We start from the raw sequence: 21586 nt of genomic DNA, 5'->3' as shown, positions 1-21586 counted from the left end.
CTGCTCCCTTCTCAAGGTCAAAATTCTGCTGTGGAGGAGGGGGGTTGATTTGTTTTGATGTTATTAATGTCCTTGGTTAGTGTCGGTTAGTTGGGGTATGGCGGTGGAAGCGGGGGGTCAGCTAAGGGGGTGGCTGGAACTAAGGCGTGGGCAGAGCTAAGAAGTGGGCAGGATTAAGGTGGTGGGCAGGGTTAAGAAAGGAGGCAGAGCGGAGCTCGGGGTGGGCAGGGTTAAGGGTGTCTGGAAGGATTTCGGAGGTATTCTCCATTGAGGTCTGTGGGGAGGGCTGGTGTGTCTGTACATTAGAATCATAGATTCTCAGGGTTGGAAGGGACCTCAGGAGGTATCTAGTCCAACCCCCCGCTCAGAGCAGGACCAATCCCCAATTTTTGCCCCAAATGGCCCCTTCAAGGATTGAACTCACAACCCTGGGTTTAGCAGGCCAATGCTCGAATCACTGAGCTATCCTCCCCCTGCCAAAACTAACCTCCTCTGACCAAGGGAAACGTCTGCCAAAACCCAGGATCGAACTAGGGACCTTTAGATCTTCGGTCTAATGCTCTCCCAACTGAGCTATTCCAACTGGTACACGTGCCCTGTGTGTACACGGTGCTTTGGATTTCTGAGACCGCTTCTCTCAGCTTCCTTCACTTGCCCCCGGTGCTAGAATACCCCTAAATAGCTTCCCTCTGCCCGCAGGCTGGATGTGTCCCGGGACCGAGCGGAGCCCCGGGGGAGGAGCGTGTTGCCAAGGCGGCGCCCCACCTACTACACCGTCACCGTCCCCGTCCCCGACTACTGCTTCCCTTCATCCAAACCGGGCCGGGCCTCCCGCTCCATCTACCACTCCGGTTCCGAGGACAGCAGCTCGGACGTCTCCAGCACCCCGTGCACCCCGTCGGCTGGCAGCGGCAGCCCTGACGCCTTCCGGAGGCCGATGCCCCCGCCGTCCGCGGAGCCGCCCTCGCCGGAGTTCAGGGGCCCGCGCTCCGTGGGGCCCGGGGCAGCGTACTATTACCAGAGCCCCCACAAGCGGCTGCTGCCTCCCGGTTACTTCCCAGCTGTGGAGCATGTGGCTGGGCGGGAGTTCTGCCGGGGCTACCCCTTGCTGCGGGCTGGCAGCCCAGCTCCGTTCCCCTCCGAGCAGGACGTGGTGCAGCTGCACGGCCAGCGGCTGGCACCGGCCCCCAGCAGACTCCTGCGCACCCCGTCCCTCAAGGACTACGCCCCTGGCAGCGGCAGGGCCCTCGCCAAGTCGGCCGTGTCGGAGGAGCTGAAGTCGTGGCACGAGCGCGCCAAGCTGCGGACCTTGCGGCCCCACTCGTTGGACAGGCAGGGGGCCTTCCGCGCGCGCAGCACGCCGGGCAGGGAGCTGCACGCCTCCCGCTCCGCCGGGCAGCAGCCTCAGGCAAGGACCGGCACGTGGCACGGGGTGGGTAGCGACAGCCAGGGCAGGAGGTGCTGCTGTACCGGGAAAGTGCTAGGGGAAGGGAACCAGTGACTCTTTACAGCCTGGGGCACTCGGAGAAGCTGGGGGCCCCTTACTGAGCATCACCTCTCAGTGCCCAGCAAGTAAGGGCGAGCTGGCAAAGGAATGTACCAGCCTTTCTCCTTTGCAGGCCTAGGTTCAGTCATGTCCTGGGTCATACACTGTCCTAGCATGGATCATTCCCCAGTTCACACAAACCCCATCGGCAGAGCAGGGTGTGAGGGGAGCCCAGGGCTGGGATTGCAGGGGCTGCGGGTCGGGAGTGAGGGCTTTGCTGGGAGGGCCCGTTCTGTGGGAATCCCCCGTGATCCCTTCTCAGCGAGGGCAGCTCATGCCAGCTTGGACACCCTCAAAACCCAGCATTTGGGCCCCCAGCAGCTCTCGGCTTTCGACAGCGTTCGGTCACTGCTGCTCTGGGCAGGCCCACGCCAGGGGCCCAGCACCGTCCATCAGCAGCTCCCTCCCGCTGGGCTTCTGCAAAGGGATCGGCCAGGGAGTAAAACGCTCCTCACAGAACGGCCACGCTCAGCTCAGTGTGGGTAACACGTGGCATGTGGAATGGCAGCACCACAGCCCGCGGGCCAGGCCCTCCCTGGTGTAAATCAGCATCATCGATGCCAGGGGGACGATGCAGATTGATACCAGCTGCGGCCCTGCCCTCCCCGCTCTCTAAGGTTAATGTCATATTATTGGACTCGTCTTAGCCTGCCCGTCTGGGGGGGAATTGAGTTTATTAATGTTTGAACTCGCCCCCTCCCCATGCCACACGACCCCCAGCAGCAAGCGGGACCAGCCCTTCCCAGCAAGTTTCCCCCAGGTCCGTGCGGGCCGACCCCGGGGCTGGCGATGTGCTGGAAAGCCTCCAAGTTCAAATCTCGCCCAGCCGGGGGCATCTGAGTGTTGCTGTTTTCCCATGGCCAGTTGAATGTGCTGCTGGTCACATCCAGCTCCCAAGAGCCACGCACAGCCTGGCCCAAGTTACTCCCACGGGCAGCTGCAGAGAGGCCTTGCAGAGGGGTTCCCTGGGCAGAGCAGGGCACACTGCCCCTGGCAGTGCGTTCTGGGAAGCCCAGGCCCTTGGCGAGCACACTCAGTGCAGGAAGGGGCTCCAGAGCCCAGGTTTAGCCCATTGAGCTGTGGAACTGGCAACACTTGTCCAGCAGGCCCTTCCCTGAGCCACGTCCATTCTCCTGCCCGGGCAGCTCCCTGCCTGCAGCAGAGGGCAGTGGCCCACGCCAGGCAGGCTGGGGCTTGTGCCTGGCTTCCTCCCATCACCGCCCCCGCCAGGAACCAGAGAGCTGCTCTCTGCAGTGACACGCAGCCCGGCAGCTGTCCTCGCCCCGGGAGCGCTGCCTGGGGGAGCACGGCCCTGCACACCACATCGTCCTGCGAGCACCGCAGGGTGGGCAGCATGAGGGGTCACGTCACCCGTGAGCTTAGCAAGAGGGCCAAGGAATCCCTGGGGTAACTCCATGCACACCCAGCCCCTCTCCACCCATGCACCAAAGGCCAGGCCTGCAGCAGCTGGCCTTGTCAAAGCAGGGTGCTCTATGCTGGGGGCAGGGGCCTGGGCACCCCCAGGAGACTGGGGCTGAGCGCCTGGCTCTGCACAGGCTCCCTGTGTGACTTTGGGCCAGTCCCTTCCTCCCACGGGCCTCTGCTCCCTGTGTGCGGTGGGGAATAGTGCCAAACCCCCAGGGGTTGTGAGCGGCCGGGACGGGCTGGCTGTTGAGTCACACTCTTGCTTTGCTGGCTGGGATGGCTGCCCTGAAAGGCTTTTTCCTTCACGCCCATGCAGGTGTGTCAGATCCATGTCCTGAAGCAGTCCCCCGAGGGAGCTCCTGTGCAGGTCTACGTGCCAGAGAATGGGGAGGTCATCACTCAGGTCTAGAGCCAGCCTGGGCCTGCTGCCAAGCCCTCGCCAAGAGAGCCCCGCGCCCAGCTGGTGAGAAGCGGCGGCAGCGAGCCTGGGCGCAGGGGCTTACTCAGGAAGCCAGCTGGTTGCCCTGGACGGGGCTAGCAAGGGGGCAGGACCCCGGGTGCACCAGTCCTGACCATGTTATTTGGACACTGCCATTTGGAAGAACTGGATTCATTCTGGCATTGTTACCTTCTGAGGCGTTTCTCTTTGGACTATGGGGTGCCTCCTCCCACAAGAACTCCCCTCTGTCTGTCTATGGGTTTGCGTGGGCTGCAGCAGAGGAGGAGGGCCGGCTTAGGGCCACAACCTCCTGTGCGGCTTGGGGCTGGACTGGTTCAGCTGCTGGATATTCGCCAAGGGACAGACGTCCTTGCTTCACAGGTGTCATGCAGCTGATAAGAATAGCAGCAGTTGCCTTGTGATCATGCAAGCAGCTGCTGGGGTCATGGTATGTTGTTGATAGAGAGACACCTGCAGGGTCATGCGTTATGTGTCCTGGTTCAGGCCAGTGCCAGGGAATTGTCCTCTTGTTGATTCAGCATAGAAGCTGCTGGTTTGCCGAGCACCCCACTACCTCCGTGCAAATGGCACATTCCTGGAGAATGCAGCAAGGGCCGTCAAGATCAGAGTGTTTGGGCAACTGGGGAATGGGAGGATTTGATTGGCTATTAGTCTTGCTGCAGTCCCATAAACCATTGCAGCTCTCCCACAGGGGTACGTGCCTTGCCCCTTTCTAGGCTCTAGAGCAGTGGTTCTCAAAGCCGGTCCGCCGCTTGCTCAGGGAAAGCCCCTGGTGGGCTGGGCCGGTTTGTTTACCTGCCGCGTCCGCAGGTTCGGCCGTTCGCGGCTCCCACTGACCGCGGTTCGCTGCTCCAGGCCAATGGGGGCTGCGGGAAGGGCGGCCAGCACATCCCTGCTGTGTCTCCCTGTTCCCTGCAGCAGTCCCCTATTGCTCACTACCCTGTGGCATTTATAACTGCCCAGGTGTCTTTCTGTGTTAGGCTAGAGAAATTAACCCACTAATTACGGTAGCAGACTGAGTTTATTTTCATAGATTCATAGATACTAAGGTCAGAAGGGACCATTATGATCATCTAGTCTGACCTCCTGCACAACGGAGGCCACAGAATCTCACCCACCCACTCCTGCGAAAAGCCTCTCACCTGTGTCTGAGCTATTGAAGTCCTCAAATCGTGGTTTAAAGACTTCAAGGAGCAGAGAATCCTCCAGCAAGTGACCCGTGCCCCACGCTGCAGAGGAAGGATATACAGTGTCTGTGGCACCATTTCTTTATATTAACTTATTTGCAATAAGGTACAGTATTGGGTTCCCACCCTGTGGGTTTGTACCAAACAGCAAGGGCTCATGCTGGTCTGGATTTATTCCAAGCTCCCTTCTTTAATAAATGCTGTTGTTCTTTGGGGTCCCTTTGGTATCTGAGACTTCATTTTTGAGGCATTGAATTGAGTCTCATGAATTTCTTGGGGAAGGTGTGGTGCTGTCACTGGCTTGTTAACGCTGCCGGGTGCCTTGTGGGGCTGGGCTGAGCGGAGGAGCCAGCAGCGAGAACCCACTGTGACCCTCGGCCGGGTGCCTGCTCCAGAGCTCAGTGTTTGTCAGGAGACAGCAACGTCGCTGGGTAGTGAATGGAGCAGCTCTCCCACCTGGCATTCAGCTCAGTCCTAGGCCAGGAACCCAGCCTTCCAAAGGCCCCTCCCAGCGGGGCTGGGGCCTCCATTAGGGACTTGACTAATGCTGTTGCCATACACGCAGGGTGCCCAGGTGCTATGGTGATGGGCAGCAGGAGAAAAGCTTAAAATAGATCAGTGCCAGCCCAGCTCCTGTGCTGGGGGCGGAGGGAGTCGGAGCTGAGGTTAACCCTTAGTTCCCCAGGGACCAGCCGGAGCAGTGGGTTCTCAACCTTTTCCACCCCAGGATCCCCCATGACAGCAGCAGAATATCATGGGGCCTGGTTGCCAAATGATGAGATTTTGATGCGGGGCCAGAAGCTCCAGCCTGTCAGAAAATGTGAGCCCTCTGACTGGCTGCCTGCCCTAACTGCCCGCCTCGTGGGATAGAGCAGCCAATCAGAGCTCTCCCACCCCAGCCCCTCAGCAACCCAAAGCCGCTCTCGGGGGAGGGACCACAGAGCCCAGCAGCCCAGAGGGCTCCACTCCCTCCCCCTCCTGTGAGCAACGGGGATGGGACAGCGCTTCTCCGCCCCGCTCTCCACCACCACTTTGAGGGAATGGGGCTGAAGAGGCCCAGGAGGAGCAGAGATGAGGCTGGAGTGATGGGGACTGGGTGGGAGCTGGGCAGATCGGGGCTGGGGCTGGGGCTGAACTAAGCAGGGGCTGGGGGAACAAAAAAAGTGTCCTCTAAAAAAAACCCCTCCCTGCTTTCCAAGCAGCCAAAAGAAAGGGGGGAAAAAGTTTTTTTAATATCCTGAGGTTTGTGCTTCTGGTTCAAAATCATCCCACTGCTCTGCCACCATGTCAGGGTACAGATGTAGGGACCCGCATGAAAGACCCCCTAAGCTTATTTTTACCAGCTTAAGTTAAAAACTTCCCCAAGGCACAAATCCTTCCTTGTCCTTGGATGGGTACTTCTGCCACCACCAAGTGAGTTAGACAAAGATTCAGGAAAAGAACAACTTGGAGTTCCTGTTCCCCAAAATATCCCCCCAAGCCCCTTCACCCCCTTTCTTGGGGAGGCTTGAGAATAATATACCAACCAAATAGGTTAACAAGGTGAGCACAGACCAGCTCGTTGGGGTTTTAGGACATTAAAAACCAATCAGATTCTTAAAAACTGAACTTTATTATAAAGAAAAAATAAAAGAAGCACCTCTGTACAATCAGGATGGAATGTAATTTTACAGGGTAATCGGATTCAAAACACAGAGGATTCCCCTCTAGGCAAAACTTTAAAGTTACAAAAAAAAAAACCCAACAGGAATAAACCTCCCTCTTAGCCTGGGGAAAATTCACAAGCTAAAACAAAAGATAATCTAACGCATTTCCTTCCTATTACTTACAATTTGTAATCTTAGATGCTTAGTTCAGGTATGGATTCAGGAGATCTGTTTTCCCTGCCCTGGTTCCTCGCTGTCCCAGAGAGAACCACAAAGAGCACAAAGCAAGAACCTTCCCCCACAGATTTGAAAGTATCTTCTCCCCGTATTGGTCCTTTTGGTCAGGTGCCAACCAGGTTATTTGAGCTTCTTAACCCTTTACAGGTAAAGGAGGGATTTTATGCTACCCTTAACTATATGATTATGACACTGTCTTAACCACTGTATCTGGAAAACCATCTCTGAGCAATTTTCCATGACATGGTGGTAATAACTCCTTTGAGCCCTGCCTGCCTTAGTGCCTTAGTACCTGTTGCTGCTGGACCATTCGTCATAGTGTAGAAACACCGAGGTGGATGTCATGTTCACGAGGAATGTTCTGGTGCAGTTTATTCCTGGCCTGCTCCTCACAGGAGTCTCAAATCTCTCCCCAGTTGCATAGAAATGATGGACTGAGAAGTAGCTTGTGTATCTGTTGGGAGTTCTTACTGTGCGAAGCAGCTGCCAGGATGCGAGGTTCTAACGTAACTCAACAAGGCAATATGGATGCGATGCCTTTGAGATTCCTGGATGACAACAGTTCTTTGTCTTCCCTTCTGTTGCACTCATCAATAAAAGGTGGCTATTGTCCATCACACTATATGAAAGTCAGAACTGTTTTAACCTGGGCTTCTGTTGGGTTTAGCTTTAGGTCAGCTGTTTCAAGTTTCTTACTGGAATTTTAATTCTTAGTTCCTTCCCTCACCCAGATCTCTCAAATATCTTTATTTTTCTGACCATAATGTTTCAAAACTGCATTTGAGTTTTCAATCTGTTGTAACAAAATGCTGGTCCCTTAAGACTTTAGGGTTCTGTCTATCCAGGTACAAGCAGGTAACTCCTGCTGAGCACCTTTGCTGCAGTATCTGAGCGCCTGGCGGTTGTCATTTATGCTGTACTAGGTGTGGTCACTTAGCATTGACAAGGATAGCAAGAATAAATCCTGATCCTCTTGCTCCAAAAACACAGGCCCCTACCACTTGAGCAAAAGGAGAACCCCTGTTAGCTAGTGGGTTTGCAGGACCTGTGGTTTACAACTCAGCAGTCCTGGTCTATTCCAGGAGAGGGCAGTGATAACACATACATATTAGCCTATCCAGTCTAATATTTGTTTAGTCGGCCTCAATGCAGTATTCCTCTGGGTTTCTTCCAAAAACGTTTTAAAACTGAGCATAGAAAATAATGTTTTCAAACAATAAATAATACACTATACCCTTTGATTTGTATATAAACACAAAGGGAGTTTTTGTTGCATACAAATGCAGTGAAAAGCAGCGGTAAACAACTGGACTGTACCTTTCCCAACAAGGAGGAAGTGAACAGCCAAAAAACCAGCTAACTTCTGGAATTCCAGGCTTATGAAACAGACTCTTACTCCTTCCTGGCTGCCTGAATGGAACTGAGGCTTCGAGAGATAATGATGTTTTCATGCAGAATAGTCTCTTTCAAACCTCATTCCCAGAGTGTCCCAGCATGCCCCCCTCCCCCTATGAAGGTGCAGTTTGGCACAGATGGAGGGGGAGCACACACTGGCAATTGTACCCAGGTGGGGAATTAGATATTCTGTCTCTGGGCAGCATCTACAGAGGTGCTTGTTGGAGCCTAGATAAAGGAGTGGGGGTTCCCAGGATAGGTAAGTCTTCTTTGTCAGTTAAGGGATGGGAGAATTGGGGTGCCCTGGCCCACCCCATATGTGTATTGTGGTTTCTTTTAGGTCTCTAACCCTGGGGTGGGGGAGGGGTCAGAAGCGAATCCTGGCCAAAGCCAGAGAACGGGGATTGGGGGAGGAGAAGAAAGGAGCCCATGGAACCCTTCTCTCAACCACCTGCTGTGCTCCCACCCCAGCCACCGTCTCCCTGGGCTCCCTCCCCTTCCCAGCCCCTTACCCGTGCACTCTGGGCCATCCCTGGCACAGCTGTGCGGATCCTCCTACTTGAGGATGGAGCCAGGTCTCCTGCAGGATATGTGGGTTCTACTAGGCTCCGCTCCACTCCCTGGGAGGTCAAAGGAGTTGCCCTTCTCCCAGCATGCCTGCAGCCAGATCGGCTTCCCCACGTGCTCCGTTTCCACCCAGACCGGCAGCCACCCAGCTGGGGCCTGAGGCAGAAGTAGTCGCACAGAACAGCATGTGGAAGGTGTGGGACACCAGCTCCTCGGGGATGCAGCTCTGCCTGCCAGCCCCAGCACAGAGCACAGGAGCCGGAAGCCCAATCCAGGCAGGAGGTCCTGGCAGTTGAAAGTCAGGTGGTGGAAGAGCTCCTGTAGGTACTGGTCAATCCCTGTGGCCAGCACCACAGCCTTGTCCCCCACAGAGTCCTGGCTGGCAGTGATGGTGGGAGAGAGCTTGGCAGAGCCAGCAGGTGCTATGCATGGGGGTGAGGGGCAGGAGCTCTTTCTGGCCATGGAGCTGGCAAGGGATGAGGAAGCACAGTGTGAGGAAGAGGAGGGAGAAGAAATCCCAGGCACCTGGTGGCTGAAGCTCCAGTTATATTGATCCCTATAAAAGGTCTTTCATCCACAGAGTTCAAAAGCAGGTCTGGATCATTATCACCCACTAACTCGCAGGGAAACCAAGGAGGCCAGGGACTCCCCCAGGTCACACAACAGCAGAGCTGGGAACAGAACCCCAAAGTCTCAACTCCCTGCTCCTGAGTGTCAACCACTAGACCATGCAGCTGCGCAGTTTCCCTGTAGCTAGGCAGCAGACAAGCATGAAAATAACCCCACACAAGCCAGAAGAAGCAGAGGGGAGACAATGGGAAGCTGCAGAAAGGGACAGAGATGCCTCCTGTGAGCTCCTGAGCCGGGAGGCTGCTGCAGACCCCTAGGGAGCCCAGGACTGGCCAAGGCCATTTACAGACCCAAGCGGGGAGAAGCTGCAAGCGCTGACAGAGGCCTTCTTCCCCAATGACCAGGATGATCCTCTGCAGAGCCACGTACACCCTGAGAGGGACCTGGGAAGTGACCCAGGGGTGGCCAACCCCTGTCTGGCTGCAACACTGCCAGCGAGTGAGTCACCGGGGACAAAGTGAATGGAAAAGATGTTGCTCAGGTAAATGAATGATTAAGAAGGGAAGGTCGAGGATGGGGTGTAGTGGGGTTAGGAACCGACACGGGGTTGCATAAATCTAAAAACAAGCAGTGGGGGGGCTTACATTGTTTATTTTTTGAAAATCTCTCAACAGCTCGACAATGCCTTTCTAGAGGCCTTTGAGACTTTACACATTGGAAGCCCTGTGGAAGTAAATATATCATGCATCAGCTGTTTTTGCTCATGTCTGAGACACAGATCTCAAGAGGAAAATCCAGAAAAGGACAAAATGGAAGAATGAACCAGCTCAGACTCCCTAATGGTAGGGGTCATGGCATCAATTTTCACAGGCAGCTGTAAAAGGTCGTGTTAAACCAGGCGAGTAATAAAACTTGTTTAAATTTGTCAATATGCATGTGTCCCTCCATACTCATGTTAGTAAAAGACGGTACCAGTAACAGTCATGTCTACGCAGATGGTTCTGTTAAAGAAAATATATTGCACTCCCAGGGAAGTTGGGAGTTTCGGCGGGGTGAACCCTCTTTTTCAAGTGGCCAAAAAGCATAGTAAAACTTTAAACAGAAGACAGGTAATAGTTTGGCCTTCAGACCAGGATTCTTACACTTTACCATCTTTCTCATCCACACCTATGTATCATAGAATCATAGAATATCAGGGTTGGAAGGGACCTCAGGAGGTCATCTAGTCAAACCCCCTGCTCAAAGCAGGACCAATCCCTGTCATGTAGTTACTTAAAACACAAAACCTCATAAAATAACCAAACCAATATGCAAAATATATTTACTGGGCTTCATCCTTCCATCAGCCATTGAGGCTGGTGAATTCCTTTTCAGTTCATAGAATCATAGAGTCATAGAATATCAGGGTTGGAAAGGACCTCAGGAGGTCATCTAGTCCAACCCCCTGCTCAAAGTAGGACCGATCCCCAATTAAATCATCCCAGCCAGGGCTTTGTCAAGCCTGACCTTAAAAATATCTAAGGAAGGAGATTCCACCACCTCCCTAGGTAACGCATTCCAGTGTTTCACCACCCTCCTAGTGAAAAAGTTTTTCCTAATATCCAACCAAAATCTCCCCCACTGCAACTTGAGACCATTACTCCTTGTTCTGTCATCTGCTACCACTGAGAACAGTCTAGAGCCATCCTCTTTGGAACCCCCTTTCAGGTAGTTGAAAGCAGCTATCAAATCCCCCCTCATTCTTCTCTTCTGCAGACTAAACATCCCCAGTTCCCTCAGCCTCTCCTCATAACTCATAACAGATATAGGTGTGAGGTCTTTTTTAGGAGTGGTGGGTGAAATTCTGTGGCCTGCATTGTGCAGGAGGTCAGACTAGATGATCATAATGGTCCCTTCTGACCTAAATATCTATGAATCTATAACTCGTGTTCCAGTCCCCTAATCATTTTTGTTGCCCTCCGCTGGACTCTTTCCCATTTTTCCACATCCTTCTTGTAGTGTGGGGCCCAAAACTGGACACAGTATTCCAGATGAGGCCTCACCAATGTCGAATAGAGGGGAACGATCACGTCCCTCGATCTGCCGGCAATGCCCCTACTTATACATCCGAAAATGCCATTGGCCTTCTTGGCAACAAGGGCACACTGTTGATTCATATCCAGCTTTTCGTCCCCTGTAACCCCTAGGTCCTTTTCTGCAGAACTGCTGCCCAGCCACTCGGTCCCTAGTCTGCAGCGGTGCATTGGATTCTTCTGTCCTAAGTGCAGGACTCTGTACTTGTCCTTGTTGAACCTCATCAGATTTCTTTTGGCCCAATCCTCTAATTTGTCTAGGGCCCTCTGTATCCTATCCCTACCCTCCAGCGTATCTACCACTCCTCCCAGTTTAGTGTCATCTGCAAACTTGCTGAGGGTGCAGTCCATGCCGTCCTCCAGATCATTTATGAAGATATTGAACAAAACCAGCCCGAGGACTGACCCTTGGGGCACTCCACTTGATCCCGGCTGCCAACTAGACATGGAGCCATTGATCACTACCCATTGAGCCCGACAATCTAGCCAACTTTCTATCCACCTTCTAGTCCATTTATCCAGCCCATACTTGTTTAACTTGCTGGCAAGAATAGTGTGGGAGACTGTGTCAAAAGCTTAGGAACAAGACGTCCACCACTTTTCCCTCATCCACAGAGCCAGTTATCTCGTCATAGAAGGCAATTAGATTAGTCAGGCATGACTTGCCCTTGGTGAATCCATGCTGACTGTTCCTGATCACTTTCCTCTCCTCCAAGTGCTTCAGAATTGATTCCTTGAGGACCTGCTCCATGGTTTTTCCAGGGACTGAGGTGAGGTTGACTGGCCTGTAGTTCCCAGGATCCTCCTCCTTCCCTTTTTTAAAGATGGGCACTACATTAGCCTTTTTCCAGTCGTCCGGGACTTCCCCCGATCGCCATGAGTTTTCAAAGATAATGGTCAATGGCTCTGCAATCACATCTGCCAACTCCTTTAGCACTCTCGGATGAGGGAGTCAAAGTCTGCTTTTCTGAAGTCCAGGGTCCGTATTCTGCTGCTCTCCTTTCTTCCCTGTGTCAGGATCCTGAACTTGACCATCTCATGGTCACTGCCTCCCAGGTTCCCATCCACTTTTGCTTCCCCTACTAATTCTTCCCGGTTTGTGAGCAGCAGGTCAAGAAGAGCTCTGCCCCTAGTTGGTTCTTCCAGCACTTGCACCAGGAAATTGTCCCCTACACTTTCCATAAACTTCCTGGATTGTCTGTGCACCGCTGTATTGCTCTCCCAACAGATATCAGGGTGATTGAAGTCTCCCATGAGAACCAGGGCCTGCAATCTAGTAACTTCTGTGAGTTGCCGAAGAAAGCCTTGTCCACCTCATCCCCCTGGTCCGGTGGTCTATAGCAGACTCCCACCACGACATCACCCTTGTTGCTCACACTTCTAAACTTAATCCAGATAATCCAGGATGATGAGCTCTGATTAATATGAAATGAAATAAAACCTCAGGAGTCCACAGACGCTATTGGACCATTTAAATATAACCCAGGAGTAGGTTGAACGCTATGGGTCACTCTTTCTAGCAACAAAAAGTCATTAAAATAATATATTTACAAAAAGAAACGAGGGTCTAACCCAAAACTGAAATGTTTCAAGAGTTCACAAACCTCCACCATACTTCAGAACAAGCATTTGCTCTGAAGACAATCAAACATTTAAAAGCTATGGGTATTTGTAGGGTGCTTACTATGGTTGTGATACATCCATTTTATTTCAAAAACAGTCCCCAAACTTTAAGCATGAAAGAAACATGTTTAAAAAACAAACAAGCCCCAAGACATTCATTGATAGCTGCAAGGGGCCCCACACTTAGGAATGGGTACAGTAACGTTAAGGATTCTTGTGTATGGTGATTTACTATTTAATGCTGTAAGAAGGCCCTACAGAAAAATGTATTTTAACAAAAAGAAAAAAAATTAGCCAAAAGCAGCCCAGTTGTGCATACAACTTAATTCCCCCAGCCCAGACCACAAAAAGGAATGTTAGGGAGAGGGACCTACAGTCCTTAAGTATCTATTAATTCGGAGTTGTGGTGATCGAATCAACCTGCTAACTACAGACTTTTGAAGTCTGTTTGAAACAAAGAGCTAGGATGGTATAAAAACCTCCATTTTTTGGAGACTATCCTCTTTCAACAGAAACTATCATGAATTGAATTGCTGCTGGACTGCAAGAAGAGGTATGCTCCCTGTTTTTAACTCTGAAAATATATATTATATAATGTCACTCTTTGGCCATGCTGTCCTTTTTAAATAATGGTACCTATCGTTATTGCAGTGTGATCTGTTTAGCATGGAACCTGTAACTTTAAGCTGCATTTCACCATCAGGCCAAGGTGAAAAACATTTTGAATTATAGTTATGCTTAATACTGTTAAATTACCAAAAAACAAAACAAAAAAAACCTTCTGGTATTACACAGGTTGCATATGTATTTGGGGTAATAGTAACTAAAATGTTTGCTTGTTCTTTAACCCAAAGGCCCAAACATACATGGGGGGGAACAGAACAACTATGTGCCAGCAACCCTTTATCCTGTGGTAGAAGGTAACTTTCTGCAATTGGCTTTTAAATGCATGTGAGTGTATTGAAAAGTATTTTGTTGCAAGCCGTTGGTTTTAAACTGCTGGGGTTTTATGGCTGCAAACTGATGGTATGGTGTGTTTCAAACTAACAGGGGTTTCTGTGCAAAATGGTTTTTAAAAGTTGGTTTTTATTATGCAAAAAATGAGAGGTTTTTTGTTTGTTTTTTTAAATGGGGTTGTTTGTCTTCTTAAAAGAGTTGGCTTTAATGTTTAAATTGTTAGCAACTCAGGGGCCTAAGCTAGAGATAAATGTGGGTGTTTAAAAATATTTTGTTGCAAACTGTTGGTTTGGTGTTTTAAACTGCTGGTGTGTGTGTGTGTAACATAGGTGTGTTTTTTTAAAAAAAAGTATATGGCTGCAAAGTATTAGAATCATAGAATAGCAGGGTTGGAAGGGACCCCAGAAGGTCATCTAGTCCAACCCCCTGCTCAAAGCAGGACCAATTCCCAGTTAAATCATCCCAGCCAGGGCTTTGTCAAGCCTGACCTTAAAAACCTCTAAGGAAGGAGATTCTACCACCTCCCTAGGTAACGCATTCCAGTGTTTCACCACCCTCTTAGTGAAAAAGTTTTTCCTAATATCCAATCTAAACCTCCCCTACTGCAACTTGAGACCATTACTCCTCGTTCTGTCATCTGCTACCATTGAGAACAGTCTAGAGCCATCCTCTTTGGAACCCCCTTTCAGGTACTTGAAAGCAGCTATCAAATCCTATGGGAACCTATGGGAGCAGACCCAAAACTACCACCCCCAAGTCCAGAAGCTTCAGGATGTGGAGTGCTTAATCTGCCTCGCAACAGCATCCACGGCCGCCGCCTTCGCCCCCAAGCTCAGCCGGAGCCTGGTGAGTCCGGACCCGCACCACGGCCCCGGGATTCATTCCCAGGGCCCAGAACCTCTTCGCCAAGACCTACCCCAAGATCTGCAAGGAGTGACTTTGCCAGGCAGCAGCTGAGAGCCGCAGGCAAGGAGCAGGAGCTGCAGAACGCAGGGTGGCTGCCCCAGGGCACCAAGGGCAAACTCCTCATCACCAAGTACAGGACTCCGGTCCCGGCAGGCCTGGCAGCAGCTGCCCCGTATGTATCGCCCTTCGCCTTCCAACCGCAGGGCTCCCCCTACTCCATGGAGGACAACAACCCCCACAAGTGCAAAACTGTGAACAAAACTGAACAAAAACGAACAAAAACGAACAAAAAGAACAAAACTGGCCCCAGGACCGACCCTTGGGGTACTCCACTTGATACCGGCTGCCAACTAGATATGGAGCCATTGATCACTACCCGTTGAGCCCGACAATCTAGCCAGCTTTCTACCCACCTTGTAGTGCATTCATCCAGCCCATACTTCCTTAACTTGCTGACAAGAATACTGTGGGAGACCGTGTCAAAAGCTTGGTTTGGTGAGTTTCAAACTAACAGGGAGTTTCTGTGCAAAATGTGTTTTTAAAAGGGATTTTAAAAGTTGATTTTAAAGCAGTTTGGTTTTATTCTTCAAAATGAGATGTGTTTTTAAAAATGTTCGTGGTGGTGTTTTTTTTAAAGTGTTAGAAATAAACTCAAAACCTCTGTTTGTTGTACAGCTTAAAATGGATTATTTTGTTTTAAAGCTATGACTTTTTAAATAGAAAAACACCCTAATGAGTATTTCATTTCCTTAAGTTTACAAGACCGTTTCATAATAATAATGTTGTCTGCTTCACAGTATGGCAGGAGAGATCCTTACACCAGAGGGTAAACAAACTCAAAAGAAAAGGGAAAGAGACAACTGAAAAGGAAAACTGACCAGCATCAACGGCTGGTGGATGGATGAAGCCCAGTAAATATATTTTGCATATTGGTTTGGTTATTTTATGAGGTTTTGTGTTTTAAGTAAATACATAGGTGTGGGTGAGAAAGATGGTAAAGTGTAAGCATCCTGGTCTGAAGGCCAAGCTATTACCTGTCTTCTGTTTAAAGTTTTACTATGCTTTTTAGCCACTTGAAAAAGAGGGTTCACCCCGCTGAAACTCCCAACTTCCCCAGGAGTGTAATATATTTTCTTTAACAGAACCATCTGCGTAGACATGACTGTTACTGGTACCGTCTTTTACGAACACGAGTATGGAGGGGACACATTCATACTGACAAATTTTATTACTCGCCTGGTTTAACACGACCTTTTACAGCCGCCTGTGAAAATTGATGCCATGACCCCTACCATTAGGGAGTCTGAGCTGGTTCATTCTTCCATTTTGTCCTTTTCTGGATTTTCCTCTTGAGATCTGTGTCTCAGACATGAGCAAAAACAGCTGATGCATGACATATTTACTCCCACAGGGCTCCTTATGTGTAAAGTCTCAAAGGCCTCTAGAAAGGCATTGTCGAGCTGTTGAGAAATTTTTCAGAAAATAAACAGTGTAAGCCCCCCCACTGCTTGTTTTTAGATTTACGCAACCCCGAGTCGGTTCCTAACCCCACTACACCCCATCCTCGACCGTCCCTTCTTAATCTTTCATTTATCTGAGCGACGTCTTTTCCATTCACCTTGTCCACCGGTGACTCCCCCGAGCCGTGGTCGCCTTCCTCCATAGGGGCGGACAACGAGAGGCCGTCACGCTCGTCGGTCTTCCTCACAAGTAGTCGGGTTTCGGGGTGGGGTTTCGGAGTATCCATCAACGGTTGAGTCAAAGGACCCTCGTCGGAACGGTCGCCGATGTAGCGCTTTCTCCACACTAGTCCATATTGCCTTGCTGTGTTACGTTAGAACCTCGCATCCTGGCAGCTGCTTCGCACAGTAAGAACTCCCAACCGATACACAAGCTACTTCTCAGTCCATCATTTCTGTGCAACTGGGGAGAGATTTGAGACTCCTGTGAGGAGCAGGCCAGGAATAAACTGCACCAGAACACCCCTCGTGAACGTGACATCCACCTCGGTGTTTCTACACTATGACGAATGGTCCAGCAGCAACAGGTACTAAGGCACGAACGCAGGCAGGGCTCAAAGGAGTTATTACCACCAGGTCATGGAAAATCGCTCAGAGATGGTTTTCCAGATACAGTGGTTAAGACAGCCTGTCTGCTCTAGTGCTCATGCTGTTGCTGCTGCCCGTGCAGCTGACCCATTGATAGCAATTGCTGTAACACTAGTAATTAATGTGTCTAGGATTGACAGGGCTTCCAAGTACGGTGAGTGGGAAACTTAGTTTAGTTGGAAAATGCCAATTTGCTGGAGCAAAATGTTTTATTCAAAGTGTTGCAGATTCAACAAAACATAGGCAGGTTTCCATGGAAAACTGCTGGTGTTGCAGGGTGGACAGCCCCACAGCGGAGAGCCTGGCTGGAGGAGGAGTTCTCACAGCTGTTACATTCCCTGATCTGCAGCAGGGAGCTTGCCAGCCCCCAGAGCTCGGTTGGAGCTAGGGCTCTCCAAGCTGGCTAGGCTCCTAGCTCAGCCAGGCTCCCCGCTGTGGAGTGGCAGCCAAGAAACCCTGAGTGCCCTGGCTCAAGCAGGGGCTCAGAGCTTCCAATTCCTTTCCATGGAGCTGGGAGCCTGGCTCCCAGGGTCTGTGGCCCCAAGGCAGTCCCACCAACCGCCAGGGAACCCAGGGCTTCCAGACTCTCTGCCAGTGTTACTCATGTGCCTAATAGGGAGATATCTCTTGAAGAGACCCATTGGGGGCAGGTAGGAGTGAGTTGTGTCTGGTCACTGGTTTTTGTTGTTGTTGTTGTTTTTTGTGGCTCCTTCTCTTTATTGCTCGTGCACACCGCGGGGCAGGCTCCAAACAGCTCTGGGAAGGAACCGGTCCAGCCCAGGCTGCTAGTCAGCCATCTGCTTCTCCATGGTGCTCAGCCCCAGGGCATTGTGGGTAAGCTGCCCATAGGTGTGGCCAAACTGGAACTTGTAGCCTGGGACGTAGCCTGCGTAGTGGGGCAGCGGCCCCATGTCTGTGGAGTACGACTTCAGCAGCGGAGGAAGGACCGTGCTGCCTTTCCCGACCTCAGGCTGGCTCCCTCTGTTCTGGCCAAACTCCACCAGGGCGTGGTGGGGAGTCAGCGGGTAGCCTGCCCCAATCAGGAAGCGGGCACAGGGCACAAAGCCGGTGAAACCCGAGATGAAGCACTTGTGGGGGTTGTTGTCCTCCATGGAGTAGGGGGAGCCCTGCGGTTGGAAGGCGAAGGGCGATACATACGGGGCAGCTGCTGCCAGGCCTGCCGGGACCGGAGTCCTGTACTTGGTGGTGAGGAGTTTGCCCTTGGTGCCCTGGGGCAGCCACCCTGCGTTCTGCAGCTCCTGCTCCTTGCCTGCGGCTCTCAGCTGCTGCCTGGCAAAGTCACTCCTTGCAGATCTCGGGGTAGGTCTTGGCGAAGAGGTTCTGGGCCCTGGGAATGAATCCCGGGGCCGTGGTGCGGGTCCGGACTCACCAGGCTCCGGCTGAGCTTGGGGGCGAAGGCGGCGGCCGTGGATGCTGTTGCGAGGCAGATTAAGCACTCCACATCCTGAAGCTTCTGGACTTGGGGGTGGTAGTTTTGGGTCTGCTCCCATAGGTTCCCTGTTGCTGGGGTCAGACTCCAGGAGGGCGAGCAGGCAGGGCAGCTGCTTTGCAGAAGGCCAGGTGCCCTGGGTGAGTTGGGAGAAGCTGAGCCCAGGAGCAGGAAGCAGGCTGCTGTCCCTGCCTCGGAAGGATTTTGCAGCAGGTTAGTGATATTCACAAAAAGAAAAGGAGGACTTGTGGCACCTTAGAGACTAACCAATTTATTTGAGCATAAGCTTTCGTGAGCTACAGCTCACTTCATCGGCTGTAGCTCACGAAAGCTTATGCTCAAATAAATTGGTTAGCCTCTAAGGTGCCACAAGTCCTCCTTTTCTTTTTGCGAATACAGACTAACACGGCTGTTACTCTGAAACCTGTTAGTGATATTGTGAACCCTCGAACAGGGAAGCCTGGGAAATGCTAATTATAGCCAGGGGAAATTGGGAGGGAAAATAACTTCTATTTTAATTGTATGTTTTGAATGTTTTGATTTTAGCCAAACTGTTCTAGTTACATTCTCTCAACTCGTCTGAGTTGCCAACTTTTCTTTCAATGCAGTAATGGGGAAGGAGTCATTTCTAGTTTGCTATTCTCAGTTGTGTATTTTCTTGTAACAGAGTTTTCTTTAACTCTAGACAGGTAACTGAGTGGTTGGTTAATCAGTCAGCCGACTGGCTAGCAGTGATTTCGGCAGAGGAAGAGCATGGATCTAACTGAAGATTCCTACAAGCAAGTGGAGGGAAGATGTTCTTTTAGACTCAGCAGACTGTCTAGATTTGGTGATCAAAGACTCTAATAGAGACTTAGGTAATCAAAACCTAAGCTTTTGGGAACTTTGTTTCTTCTCACTATTTCTGTGGGGATTGAACTGTTCAGATTTTCATTTTAATTTGTGTTTATGTAAAACTGTGAAGGTAATGACTAATATTTATTTGAGCATAAGCTTTCGTGAGCTACAGCTCACTTCATCGGATGCATTCAGTGGAAAATACTGAATGCATCCGATGAAGTGAGCTGTAGCTCACGAAAGCTCATGCTCAAATAAATTGGTTAGTCTCTAAGGTGCCACAAGTCCTCCTTTTCTTTTTACGGATACAGACGAACACGGCTGGGACTCTGAAACCTGTGAAGGTAATGTCTGTGGATTATAAAATAGCCATGTCATGCTGTAAACATTAGATTATAAAATCTTATGGTAAAGAAACAAATAATAAAGTTATTTAATTAAATTTATTTCTTTAGTTCCTGTTGGGACTTGAATGTGGGGAGGTTGACCTGGTGCAATCCTTGCTGAAAATCCTTAGAGACTGAACTCTGGGTCTCCAGCTACTTTCTGTGGGAGTTGGGTGTTCTTTTTAAGGCACTGGAGATGGGCAATGAAGTGAACTCTAGCCCACCCAAAGGTTACACCAGCTCAGGAGTTGGGCAGCCCAGAGAGCCAGGTAGGCTGGGAGTCCAGAAGCCCTGGGGTCTCTGGCCCAGGGATAGTCTGTACGGCAGGGCTGCCCTGAAGCCACAGACCCTGGGAGCGCAGGCAGCTGCTCGGTGAAACTGACTGTCTTCTCATTTTCATGGCTAGTATTTATTCAATAGCAGTTCTGTAATCAACAACAACGTCAGTGTCTCATTTCATTTTAGAAACACCCTGTTTCGGTATTTCTGAAATGAATTTTTTTAATTTGCAAAGAAATGTTGGCAAATTTGGTTTCATTCTGTTCCAGAGTGAACCCAGATTCCAAAAAAAACCCAAATGTCTCCCAAACTGGAGATCACGAGATCTACTTTTGAGTCAGCGATGAACCAATGCCCAGGCATTGCTTTAGGAGCGCTCTGCGACGAGTGATGCCATGTTTTAGATGAGGCTTTGAATCACATCCTGTGTTCATTTAAAGATTTCAAGCACTTAGAGCCCAATCCTGCTCTCCTGAAACCAATGGGACTTTTACCACTGTCTTCACTAGGAGCTGGATCAGACACACAAAGAGGTAGATTAGATCATCAGAGGAGAGAGCCATTTCCCTTTACATTACCCCTATGGGTGGGAAGCACCAACTTCTCACCTCCGTGAGCTAAAGGAGTAATTCCACTAGTTCAGGGGTGGGCAAACTTTTTGGCCCAAGGGCCACATCTGGGTATGGAAATTGTAGGGCGGGCCATGAATGCTCATGACATTAGGGGCTGGGGTGCAAGAGGGGGTGAGGGCTCTGGGGTGGGGCCAGAAATGGGGAGTTCAGGGTGCAGGAGTGTGCTCCGGGCTGGGGCAGGGGGTTGGGGTGGGGGGTGAGGGCTCCAGCTGTGGGTGCAAGCTCTGGAGTGGGGCTGGGGATGAGGGGTTGGGGGTGCAGGAGGGTGCTCCGGGCTGGAACCGAGGGGTTCGAGGAGGGGAGGGGGATCAGGGCTGGGGTTGGGGCGTGGGAGGGGGTCAGGGGTGCAGGCTCTGGGTGGTGCTTACCTCAAGCAGCTCCTGGAAGCAGTAGCATGTCCCCACTCTGGCTCCTACGTGGAGGTGCGGCCAGGCGTCTCTGCACGCTGCTTGGTCTGCAGGCACCGCCCCTGCAGCTCCCATTGGCCACAGTTCCTAGCCAATGGGAGCTGTGGGAGTGGCGCTTAGGGTGGCGGCAGCGTACGGAACTCCCTGGCTGCCCCATGTGTAGGAGCCAGACAGGGGACATGCCGCTGTTTCTGAGGGCCATGCAAAGCCACAGCAGGAGCTCGAAAGCCAGATTAAAACATCGGAAGGTGTGGCCCCCGGGCCGTAGTTTGCCCACCCCTGCACTAGTTGGTAACAATAGTTTACCCCTAGAGTGGGATTCAAGAATCTCTGGTAGCATCAGAGAAACTAAAAACTTTTAGAAACAAAGTGAAACTGATTGGTCTAGTCTGCAGGAAGCAAGGTGCAAAAAAGGAAACAGCAAAAATGGTGGAAAGTAAACCAGAATGTCTGAGAACTCTTGGCTCTTTTAATCTAATAGTAAGCTAGGTGAGGAACTGAGAGAAAAGGGTTATGTGATTTATCGTGATCGTGTCTTTTTGTATGTCTTTGGGTCATCTCAGTATAAAACAGTCTGTGTGGGGGCCCCCCAGGCAAGCACTAATCTGGCAGACTCCAGGGGAGCGAGACCATCTAATATGCCCATTATTTTATTTTATTTTTTATTATAACAGGATCTGGAATCTGCTGGGGCTGGAATAATTTTGCAATAAAATACAGCATTTGCGGAATAAGCAGCATAATGAGATATCTGAAATACCTTTAAATTGTCCCATTTACCAGGCTCTCATCTAGTCTAGATCAGGGATCGGCAACTTTTGGCACGCAACCCATCAGGGAAATCCACTGGAGGGCAGGGACGGTTTGTTTACCTGCAGCATCCACAGTTTTGGTCA

At 50.9% G+C, this 21586-nt stretch overlaps 1 protein-coding gene and 1 pseudogene across 6 annotated transcripts in view; one reads left to right on the top strand and one right to left on the bottom strand.

Annotated features, from left to right (window-relative positions):
• The window catches only part of INAVA (innate immunity activator), a 37307-nt gene extending 32471 nt beyond the window's left edge, over nucleotides 1-4836 (top strand). For 4 of the 5 annotated variants that reach the window (XM_084611067.1, XM_084611066.1, XM_084611064.1 and 1 more), the window contains exons 9-10: nucleotides 700-1432; nucleotides 3288-4836. In XM_084611067.1, coding sequence (XP_084467193.1) covers nucleotides 700-1432; nucleotides 3288-3380 — 826 coding nt within the window. In that variant the 3' untranslated portion in view covers nucleotides 3381-4836. The remainder of the gene's footprint in view (nucleotides 1-699; nucleotides 1433-3287) is intronic. The other variant, XM_084611068.1, reaches the window with a different exon arrangement.
• Nucleotides 4837-17484: 12648 nt separating this feature from the next.
• Nucleotides 17485-18085, bottom strand: LOC311511085 (ciliary microtubule inner protein 2B pseudogene; annotated as a pseudogene). The gene has a single exon. The product of its transcript is annotated as a ciliary microtubule inner protein 2B pseudogene (transcript).
• Between the last annotated feature and the right edge of the window lie 3501 nt (nucleotides 18086-21586).

Source organism: Lepidochelys olivacea (assembly GCF_965140295.1).
Source record: "Lepidochelys olivacea isolate rLepOli2 genome assembly, chromosome: 21".
Lineage (NCBI taxonomy): Eukaryota > Metazoa > Chordata > Testudines > Cheloniidae > Lepidochelys > Lepidochelys olivacea.
This window is presented reverse-complemented; position numbering and strand designations above follow the sequence as displayed.